This window comes from Conger conger, chromosome 3, assembly GCF_963514075.1.
Source record: "Conger conger chromosome 3, fConCon1.1, whole genome shotgun sequence".
Classification (NCBI taxonomy): domain Eukaryota; kingdom Metazoa; phylum Chordata; class Actinopteri; order Anguilliformes; family Congridae; genus Conger; species Conger conger.
The window spans coordinates 6911942-6923642 of record NC_083762.1 but is presented as its reverse complement, the minus strand read 5'-3'; the positions used below and the strand labels follow the sequence as shown (position 1 = coordinate 6923642).

Sequence of the window (11701 nt, the reverse complement as noted above, 5' to 3'; positions counted from 1 at the left end):
GTATAATGACAGGGAAAAAACGCAGTCATATCCTCTGGCGGAATGGTCCTACGACAGTGGGAGTGGAAGCCGGCGCAATAATAATATTATCGTTTATAGCCAGGTTTCCAGGTTACAGAGTTGAACATTTTAAAATAAAAACACACGGCAGTCACATTCCTGACTCATGATTCCAGAATTAGCCTTGTGAGACATCTTTTAATTCTTTTAATTCCCGTCGTCATTTCAGGGCGATTGGCGGCTATTTTTGTATTCGTTTTTTTTTTTTTTCAGGGCAAATATGATACAGATCTGCAGAGAGAAGAGGCCCGAGGGTGTGCCCTCCTATACCGCACTTAAACAATGACATCACCTCCTCAAGAGAAGTCCATCAAATCCCCATTTGAGCTAAAGCTAAATAGCAGACAGACACAGAGACACTCACACTAAATTGTCAGAAACTGTCAGACGCAAGTCGGGTTTCCAAAGGAGCCTTTTAGCTCGAGCCGGGGCAGAAGAATGCCTATTCTGGGGAAATTGCTACAGGCCTATCAGTACTGTAGCTTATGCTCACAAATGTTGGGCCAATTAAACTGGTTCTGCCACAAACAGAGTACAGGAAAGAGCTCGGAATTTTATAATTCCGTTTTTTGACAAGTAACTGCGCCTTTTTGCTTTTGTTTCACAAACAGGCACAGCCATCTTCAGTTGAATTTACACCTTATCTTAACCGATAGTGGATGTGACTTTGCATTTTATTATCCTGTTGCATGCACTTTTAGAAGACGCTGTAGATACGACTGCGCATCTGCTAAAGACCTACATGTATTTCTGCTAAATCTGAACTATATATAGGTATAGGTATAGGTAGGCTAATTTTATTTGACGCACGAATAACTCATCAAAGATGGTGGAGAAAATTATATTACTGCGCAAATCATTGGAGAACATCGTGCGCAATTACTAAACAATTTAAATAAACAAAGATTCTAGCGTCACACTACATTTTTCTCAAGATATTTGTATTTTCTTATTAGCCTGTTTTCTCTACCACCTAGGCCTTGGCCTACTAAAAGGCTACATTAGCCTAAATAAAACTTGTTTAGTGATGTAACGTTCTCACTCCAATCCCTCCCTGACTAATGAATTAACACCGCTGACTCCATTAAAATGAAACCTGAAGATGACACAAGATACGTAACTGTCAAAAGGCCAGATTTTAAATGGACAAGTTGCCATGGAGAGGGATCCGATGTATCATAATATACAGAGGATGAATGTGATAATCTGTTCTACATATAAATCTTGATAGACAAAAATGGACAAAATAAACAATTTTATTCAGTAAAACAAACTCAGAATATAACATTTACACAATCAACAGACATTAAAAAATGTGGTTTTATTAAACAATAACTGATATCATATATTCTATTAGCATGTTAAAACAGCTAAAACCGAAACAGAGTTTAAAACAAGCCTCTTATGAAATTAACCTTATTTGCTTTGGTGCTGTAAAATGACCAGTAAAACAAACAGCAAACAGAACACTCACAGGCCATTTAACTAAAACAATGCAATGCATTTAAAACGTTTTGATTCTAATGCAATATCTACCATAACATACTGCTTGCCGTTTTTTGCATTTTGTAATTTAGGAAATAGAGAATGGTCACACAGAAGAGAGAGACAGAGTGCTCCTTCTATTTCTTCCCACTTCCAAAGAGCAGGGAGAGGGGGAACAGTTTCCTGGTGATGGAAAGAGAGACGGAGCGAGGGAGGACAGATAAAGTTCACGACGAAGTTCATTCATTTTCGTCATTAGTAGCACATTGTATAAATATTAATGGGCTCATTTTTTAAAGCAGTGCGGTTTTGCCATGACAGCGCCATTAATGAGATAATGCAGTGCAGTGAAATACCGTGTAAAATGATGAAAATGTTAATGCAAAGCCTAACTGCTTCGCCAGACATTTGGCATGTTCACACCAATATGACCCATTCTCCACTACTCCAAATATGTGTTTTTTTCCCCAAAGCTGGTTTTAACACACTCGTCAACTATTATATATATTATTATAACATAATTTCCAGAAGGAATAGAACTATATTTCTGAATAATGTGATAAATGAGTTATACATTTATACTTTTGCATTGTATTGCATTGTTGGCATTTGGCAGACGCTCTTATCCAAATACTTCACAATATACTATTGACACTGTGCACATATATACACAAATGAGTAATACGTATACATCTCATATAAATTCATGAGATGTGTGAAAACATCTCACTCCATTTGTTTTGATAGATGTAATTGTATTTTGTGTAAACCTGTTAACAAAAATATTTTCACAGCATGCTTCCCTCCACATAAATGCTTCATAAGCAATCCAACAGAAACACCTTCTATAAAATTATTTCATATGAATAACACTAATAATGGAATTGATTAGAGAGGACAGTATGCGTTGTGACAGTTATGTGATGCTGTGTGTAATCTGTGAAGGGCCGCTTTGCTTCAAGTCCCACTGGGTTTTCCTACATCTCCCAGGGACCCAGAGCCCACCTCTCCTGCCCCCTTGGATACACAGTCCTACGTGCAGGTGTGATCTCTCCCGCCCCCTTGGACACACAGTCCTACGTGCAGGTGTGACCTCTCCTACCCCCGTGGGCACACAGTCCTACGTGCAGGTGTGATCTCTCCCACCCCGTGGGCACACAGTCCTACGTGCAGATGTGATCTCTCCCGCCCCCATGGGCACACAGTACTACGTGCAGGTGTGATCTCTCCCGCCCCGTGGGCACACAGTCCTACGTGCAGGTGTGATCTCTCCCGCCCCGTGGGCACACAGTCCTACGTGCAGGTGTGATCTCTCCCACCCCGTGGGCACACAGTCCTACGTGCAGGTGTGATCTCTCCCGCCCCCATGGACACACAGTCCTACGTGCAGGTGTGATCTCTCCCACCCCGTGGGCACACAGTCCTACGTGCAGGTGTGATCTCACCCACCCCCGTGGACACACAGTCCTACGTGCAGGTGTGATCTCTCCCGCCCCGTGGGCACAGTCCTAAGTGCAGATGTGATCTCTCCCGCCCCCCGTGGGCACACAGTCCTAAGTGCAGATGTGATCTCTCCCGCCCCGTGGGCACACAGTCCTACGTGCAGGTGTGATCTCACCTGGCCACGTTGGCGAGAACACCTGACAGGCCTCTCTCTATGCTGCAGGGGCCTGGTCCTTCAGGGTCAATCCTGGCCGGCTCCTCGCCCTCGCCCTGAGCCCCCCCAGTCTCCCACCCGTCTCTCTGCGTCACAGCACTGCTCCCTAACACGGTGGTGGGATGGAAGAGGCCAAGGGCTGTGAGCGTTTGTCCAGCCTAACCAAAGACTAATGAACCAACCAATCACCTAAATCAATCCGTATTGTCACGTTCGGCTTGGCACTGAATGGACACATCAGGGCAGATTTTTCTACAAGTCACTGTTGCATAATAGTGAGAACTGCACTGTGTGTGTGTGTGTGTGTGTGTGTATGTGTGTGTGTACACATGTGTGTGTGTGTGTGTGTGTATGTGTATGTGTTGTGTATATCTGTGTGTGTGTGTGTGTGTGTGTGTGTGTGTGTACACACGTGTGTGTGTGTGTATGTGTTGTGTATATCTGTGTGTGTGAAAGTGTATGCATGCGTGTGTGTGTGTGTGTGTGTATGTGTATGTGTTGTGTATATCTGTGTGTGAAAGTGTGTGCATGTGCGTGTGTGTGCGCGCGCGCGTGAGAACACGTTACCTGAGGAGGTGTGAACTGCCGCTAAACGTTCTGGTACCTGATCAGAAGGAGAGAAAAGGGGAAGGAGTGTGTGCCCGGTAAGCATCTATAATCACAGTGACACGGTGGGTTTCCTCTCTCTGCGGCGAGACGGGCGCGCGGCTCTCCCACCTGAGCGCCGTGTCAGGCGCGGCTCTCCCACCTGAGCGCCCGGCCGTGTCAGGCGCCGGCCCCGCGCAGCGCTGCCGGAGTGATGTGCCACGAGGGCACGGCGGGGAGACACTGCGGGCCTTTGTTTGGGAGACAGACTCACCCTCCTGTCTCCAGCCATCGCTTCTGCTCCAGCAGGCCCCTCTGGAGGCTCCCGCGCCGCCCCGCTGGGGAGGGGAGGGGAGGGGAGGAGAGGGGAGAGGAGAGGAGAGGAGACAGGGCTGTTACTGTCATGGCCGCCGCGAGGGGCTTTGCTGCAGTGCCGCTGTTAGTCAGCACACACCCCGTTTCTGTTCCCTTTCCGTTACATTAAACACACACAAAACATCAAAGGCTTGTCAGGTTTAGAAGCTGAACAGCCCCGGGACTATTTTATACAGCCATACACACACACACACACACACACACACACACACCTGTGCCGACACACACACACACACACACACACACAAACACACACAAACACAAAGACAGTATGTACTGTACAGCTGCTTTAAGAAAAAGACAGACACACAACTATACATGCGTAAAACTGATATGCACAGACATACCCAGGTCACACGCACGCCAAAACGGCGGGCAGAAATGCATAAGGTCAGTTACAGTACATACTGGAAACACAAACATTTGTTCACAGAATAACACCCAAGTACATACGTGCTTACCTAGAGTGATAGACATACACCTTTGTGCTCAAACACATACACCCTCACACACACAGACACACAGACACACACACTGTCTCTCAGATGTATCTACAGAGTTTTAATGTGTCCCTTTGAGCACATCCGAGAGCCTCTATCCATAAATCCTTTTGCTTGGACAATTTGCAATTTCCTCTTTTAATTTAACACTCCAGCAGCTTGCATGTACCGTTAAGTATATGTCTCCTTGCATTGATTTACTTAGTTGTCACTAACTTGTATAAGCTCCTTGAAAGTGCTTTGAGTGTAGTAGCCAAAACAGCCTTGTCTTCAGGGCACAAACAGGGGGGAAAGTGTATGTGAAGATTTTTTTAAATTAGCTCTCTCTTTCTCTTCCCAATGTTGTCTTTTTCTCCTGTGCCCAGTTTCCGCTTGAGTGCAGATTCTCTCTCTCTCACTGTCTTTTTTTTTTTTTTTAGCTAAATTATCATTCGCGGCCCACTGCTTGAGTGACAGCTTGATTGAAACGGCGCCCAGCGCTGACAAAGGCAGCTCGATCTGCCCGTTTCATAACTGCAGATAAAGACTTAATTACTGTGAAGGAAGGCCGTGCCGCCGTCCCCTTCCGTAGCTGCAAATCTGGGTTACAGCCGGAGGTGGGGAAGAAGAAGAAGAAGAAGAAGAAGAAAGCCAGATAGATAAATTTTCATATAAAATGAGAAAGGCAGTCGGGAATGTAATTTAAAAAGTTGTGCAGTGAAGTGCAAGTATGAACTAAAAACGGAGGAATACAGTCACAGTACAAACAAACTGAACATGAAACACACTCGCCATACTCTTAGTCTACAGTGTAGCATCGCTAACATTCAACGCCATGTAAAGAACCCGTTCCCACCATGTGTGCTGGGTCGGAGTGCCCCCTTGTGGCCGCTCGGTCCTACTGCGCTTGTGCTGACAGGTGAGGCTCCGAGGCGGATGGAGTAAATCTTGTTCTGTTGCTCTCACCTGTGTACCGCAAACACAAGTCACACACAGACCCCGACCCAGTGATCCACGTGACAGGGCGCCTTGAGGCACCATAGCCAAAGCCTCTAACATCTTAATACAGTCTCAAAGATGAATTATGACACAGAGCCACACTGAAGCACAGTGCTGTACAATGAAAATAGACACGTGATAAATCATAAAAAATTCACCAAAGGCAGGGGAGACTAAGCGTTGCAGTTCATATTAAACATCCAGTGTAAAGATGGCTTCTGTAGTGCAGTGACTCATAAATGGCTCTGGATAGTTCTTCACTGAGGTACAAGAGCACCCTCTACTGCTTTGTCCGATGCCTAGTTTTCTTCAGAGGACAACGTAACAACCCTGCTTGCTTGCTGCACCACTGCTGACAAATTAAACATTAATGACTTCCTGTCACCACAGAACATCAGGAAATCATGCCGACTGCAGGCACTGGCAGCGAAACAAGCTGCTCCACATACATTTAGCATAGTAAACCTTGGGAAATCAGGGGGCTTTTGTTTGGGCAGATTCTGGCTTCCTTCACAGAAAATATCGCTTGAGAATCTCACAGGTGAATGTGGGAGATGTACATCAATGGAGAAGGACACTTACTCACCGGTGTCCAGTCCCTGGACCGCTTCGCTGAAAGAGAGAAGCAGAACAAAACACTCAGCATAGGGGCGGCCTGTAGCGTAGTGGTTAAGGTAAAGGACCGGGACACCCAACGTTGGTGGTTCTAATCCCGGTGTAGTCACAATAAAATCCGCACAGCCGTTGGGCCCTTGAGCAAGGCCCTTAACCCTGCATTGCTCCAGGGGAGGACTGTCTCCTGCTTAGTCTAATCTACTGTACGTCGCTCTGGATAAGAACGTCTGCCAAATGCCAATAATGTAATGTAATGTAGACAAACAAGTGTGTACCTGTGTGCGCGTGCAGGCTGTCGTGTGTTTCCAGGTAAAGTGTGAGGAGGAAGGGGTAGGCCGTCAGGATCGACCCTCCCTGCTGAAACCGCAGCTCAGAGACCCTCTCCCACCTGCTCTTGTCTGTCGGTTCAGTATTGTCAAGCCAACGACTCACCCACGTTTCAATATGCATCACACACAATTAGGGACAAAAGTAACCTTGCTTTAACATGCAGTGCTCCACAAGATTATTCACACCCTTGATAAAGATGAGCGAAAAAGGCTGCATGTAATTAACAGTACACGTAATGAGATATATTGCACGCTAAAATGGGGAAATTATATTATTTTCTACTAATACATTTTGTACAAATTTTCCTTGCTCTGAGGGGAAAAAAAACCGGTTGGTTTTAAGTAATGCCCTAAAAAAAGTAATTTTCCCCCAAAAGATACACTAAAGATCACCGATGACAATTGTTTTATGTTTGAAAGCATACAGGGAAATATGTGGAAGTGCTTGGTGACAAAGGGCTGTAGGCTGTCAAGGTTTGCCAGCACCACCCGGACGGCATCCTGGAAGAAAGAGACACATTCAGACACAATCGGCCAAACCTCAGAGACGCATTTTCAGCTCAAGATGCGCAAGTCAATTTCCAGAGGACACTGCCATAGAAACCATGAACTTGGCCAACGGAGGGTTGGTTTTCCCTGCGACTGCTCTAATGTGGAGAGTCTGTCTCATCTGTACCTCAAGCTCCAGGGTGACAAGCTCGCCGTTGATAACCTCTTCACTGAAACACAATAAAAAGCACCAAAAACAGACATCAGAGACGAGCCCAATCCTATAGTGCACAGTTAACACAAAGTGTAACCTCATGGGTGGCCTGTAGCGTAGTGTTTAAGGTAAATGACTGGGACAGGCAAGGTTGGGGGTTTGAATCCCAGTGTAGCCACAATAAGCTCCGCACAGCCGTTGGGCCCTTGAGCAAGGCCCTTAACCCTGCATTGCTCCAGGGGAGGAGTGTCTCCTGCTTAGTCTAATCAACTGTATGTCGCTCTGGATAAGAGCGTCTGCCAAATGCCAATAATGTCATGTAATGTAATGGCCTCACCTGGACAGTCAGACTCAGAAAGCTTGATTGTGAAAACATTTGGCAGTGATGCTTTGCAAACAAAGTAACTTTAGAATTTAGGTAGAACAGAATTTGTCTATCGTTACAAGTGATGTCTCAACCGTTGCTGTATAATGCTGCGGCAATTTTTTTTCTCGCCTGCATTTGCTGCCGCTCCTGATCTTGAACTTGTAGACGTGGCGGCCAGCTCGGAAGAAGCGAGTCTCGGGAAGGGGGAAGGAGAATGCCTGGACGGGCATCGTCAACAGGAGGCACTGCTGAAGGACAGCCTGCAGTGTAGTGGTTAAGGTACGTGACTGGGACCCGCAAGGCTGCAAGACCTTGAGCAAGGCCCTTAACCCCGCTTTGCTCCAGGGGAGGATTGTCTCCGGCTTAGTCTAAATCAACTGTAAGTCGCTTTGGATAAAAGCGTCAGCCAAATGACATGTAATGTAATGTAATTCGTTTATTATTATTACAAACAGGCGTCATGTGAAGAGTACTTGTTGACTTAATGATTATGGTTGTCATTTAGAGTTATTTAAATTGATTTTTGTAACTAGCTAGATAAATATGCTTGCATTCTGACACAACCAACCAGTCTTTCTGGAGCTAACTAGCAAGCTAGCTAATAAATAATGTTATCCTCCAGTCGAACCGAACCAAACGAATTCAGTAAAAACCATACGATATAAAATACAAGTAGGATGATGAAACTAGATGAACTAGGTGAAACTAGAAAGATTGAGTTTTTGAGGTAATACACTTCAGAAATTTGAGGTAATAAAAGGTAACTGCGTGTAAATTAACATTGCCCACAGTGGGCGCGTGCTCGCGGTGAAACTTCTCTAAACGGTGATTTCTGAGATGACTAGCTACGTATTTCCACGGCTGTTGTGCATTTCAACCTGGAACACACCGACCCAAGAGAAAACACGTACCGTAGTACGCCGAAAAGAGTGCGCTCAATTATTCAATGCAGCAAGAACCCAGAATGTAAATAGTTAAAACTTTAACTAACATCTTTTCCGCATGAGTTCCCGCCTCCTAGTTTCTTTCACAAATTCGATTGGCCAATTATCCACCATTCGAAAGACTTCCGGCTTGTGTCTCTATGGTGATGGCTGCTAGAAGTCGAGCCATAGTGCGTATTCATGTCTATGGTTCGAGCTAACTTGTCACGTGATGAAGGTCAACTGACTTGCATGCGCGACACACAACTGCGTGTTTCCAAACTGGTTACGAGTGCAGTACTCTAGTGAACTCCCAAAGTCCGTAATGTAAGTAGAAAATAAGTATCGTGTGTCATTTTACATTTGATTTGCATGCGCCAGCTGGCTGTTCTGGCTAGTTGTGAACTCAATTAACTAAATAAGGCATGCCTGGCTGTATTCAAAATACAGAATTGAACATTATGCGGCCAGTACTGTTCTAATGTTATGTCAATTGCAGTGTGCCCTTCTATTGTAAATAGAAAATTGGTAGATTGACATTTATTATTTTGTAAGACATGGGTTACTCAAACCTGTACATATTCTATTTACAGACAACAGCTATTGGCAGTTATTGCAGTAACTCATACATGCAGTAAATTGTATACTCGGCAGGAAATGTTAGCATTCACTTATAATTATAATTTTTTTTAGATAATTTTCCAGTGCCTACAGCTAGCCCTGCTGCTACTCCCTGATGGCTGACCAGCAGCCGTCCGTCCTGCTGAACACCGGGGCGCGGATGCCCCTCCTGGGCCTGGGCACGTTCCGCCTCCGGGGCGCGGAGGACACGGAGCGGGCCGTCGACGCGGCGCTGGCCGCGGGCTACCGCTCGTTCGACACCGCGGCCGTGTACCGCAACGAGGCCGAGCTGGGCCACGCCCTCCGCGCCCTCCTGCCCAAGCACGGCCTGACGCGCGCCGACGTCTTCGTCACCAGCAAGCTGGGGCCCCGGGACCAGGGCCCCGGGGCGGGGGAGGGGTGCGCGCAGAGCCTGGAGCGGCTGGCGCTCGGGTACGTCGACCTCTACCTCGTGCACTGGCCCGGGACGCAGGGCCTGCCGGTCGGGGACCGGCGGAACGCGGGGAACCGGGCCGAGAGCTGGGCGGCGCTGGAGCGGTTCCACGCCGACGGAAGGTTCCGGGCCGTCGGCGTCTCCAACTACACGCCCGGGCACCTGCGGGAGCTGCTGCGGGAGTGCCGGGTGCCCCCCGCCGTGCTCCAGGTGGAGTTCCACCCGAAGCTGGCCCAGGGGGAGCTGAGGGGGCTCTGCGGGGAGACGGGCGTCTGCTTCCAGGCCTACTCGTCCCTGGGGGCCGGGGCCCTGCTCTCAGACCCGGTGGTTCGGGCTGCGGCCGCGGGGTGCGACCGCACCCCGGCCCAGGTGCTGCTCCGGTGGGCCGTGCAGCAGGGCGTGCCCGTGCTGCCCAAGTCGTCCCAGCCCGAGAGGGTGGCGGAGAACGGCCGGGTCTTCGACTTCCACCTGAGCGAGGAGGACATGGGGAGGCTGTCGGCCCTGGATTGTGGGGAGAAGTACTGTTGGGACCCGTCTGCAGTGGCCTAGAGGCAAAGCCCTGGTAATGAGGTGGCCCGTTGCGTAGCGGTTAAGGTGCATGGCTGGGACCAGCAAGATATTGCGGCTCCACTCGATCCCTGGTGTAGCCACAACGGGCCCTTAACCCCGCATTGCTCCTGGGGAGGATTGTCTCCTGCTTCTAATCAACTCTCTGGATAAGAGCGTCTGCCAAATGCCATTAATGTAATGTAATGGAGAGAAGAAACACCAAAAAACTTGTGGAAGGTGCTGGCTCGCAGGAACAAAAAAGAAAAGACTTCCATACTTGGTAAATGCTCCAAAAACAAATAATGTTATTTATTTTACCATGTGGTTGGTTAATGTTTTGACCACATCTGTCTTGATCAGAACACTTGCTTGCCATTCAAAGAGGTACATTTAGCACTTGCGCCCTAAGGCTGACATTACGCTGCATGTGTTGTGTATGCATAGCGGAAGTCACAGGATGCCTGTTAAGTCATCCGTACGTGTGTGAGGTATACTCCTATTGCCCAGACCTTAGTGGGTGGTGTATTATCTATGCATCATATAGTGTTTTACAAAACTTCATAATAATTCTATACAATATTTGGGACTGCAAGCCCTCCCAGCAAACCCTCCCAGATGGGCTACTTGACTGCCCTTTACTTACCATGACTCATAGAGAGCCAATGTCTACAATGAGTTTGTGATCTGGCCAGTATCTAAGTGGCATCCCATTAAGATGGCCTTAATTTCTACTGAAGGTAAGTCCATTGAGAAACCTTTTCAGCCTAATGGGACCAGATGAGGAGCTCTCTTCCAATGTCTTGTGTTGCACAATGGATAAGGTGGAGAATATTTCAGCTGTCCTAGTGGAGACTCCCGGCTGACTGCTTCCATTATAGCTGATTAATACAGTACCATTCCTTATGAGATGGCTGTAAATCTAGCTTGGACAGACATAACAAGGTGGATTCATATTTCAGGACATGCCACAATTTAAAATCAGTTGTCTAATCTAATATTTGTGCTGTTGAGGTTTTGTTAAACCACTTCACGAGTGGTGTTTGGTCCTCATGGAAACAAAACAACTTCTGACTGGAAACTAGAAACCCTTGTAGGATTAGGGTAACCTCCTTCTGTACTTTTAGTATAATTGAGATGATTCCTCTCATTAAGAATGTTCTCTCGTTGCCTTTGTTTATTCCAGTTTAGCCCCCGGTGACTGAGGGCTGAGGACTTTTTAGTTCTGCAGTATTTTTACTGTATTGACTGTTTTGCAAATGTGGCTTGAGGTATTAAAATGTGATTAATTAAGCATTAGACTTTGTGGTTTTTTTATTTTAGAGTGTAATAAAGTGGACTACGGTGCATTTCACCTATGAGCTGCATCATCACATATTTAAATTAAGATTTGGAATTTGAAATTATGGTTGTCTCTGATCCTTATTAATGGAGACATGGGTGAACAAAGTTTGGGCTAATTAGCGCGACTCCCATGATTTTGACTTGCCACATCTACATTACAATAGAGAATTTGTTCTTTTA

The 11701-nt window shown here is 46.8% G+C and overlaps 2 protein-coding genes across 2 annotated transcripts; one reads left to right on the top strand and one right to left on the bottom strand.

The window, feature by feature from the left end:
* Positions 1-3790: 3790 nt before the first annotated feature.
* On the bottom strand, positions 3791-8664 carry LOC133123143 (membrane-anchored junction protein). Its single transcript, XM_061233440.1, has 10 exons — positions 8566-8664; positions 7784-7914; positions 7261-7303; positions 7010-7085; positions 6531-6653; positions 6227-6252; positions 5498-5607; positions 4062-4125; positions 3920-3990; positions 3791-3806 (listed from the first exon to the last, which is right to left on the bottom strand). Exons 2-10 carry the CDS (start codon positions 7882-7884, stop codon positions 3791-3793), a joined length of 630 nt encoding a protein of 209 aa, XP_061089424.1. The 5' UTR covers positions 7885-7914; positions 8566-8664.
* Positions 8665-8769: 105 nt separating this feature from the next.
* Positions 8770-11471, top strand: zgc:101765 (uncharacterized protein LOC450036 homolog). The gene is made up of 2 exons (XM_061235990.1): positions 8770-8904; positions 9271-11471. The coding sequence occupies exon 2, from the start codon at positions 9314-9316 to the stop codon at positions 10178-10180; it is 867 nt and encodes a 288-aa protein (XP_061091974.1). The 5' UTR covers positions 8770-8904; positions 9271-9313; the 3' UTR covers positions 10181-11471.
* The last annotated feature ends 230 nt before the right edge of the window (positions 11472-11701 follow it).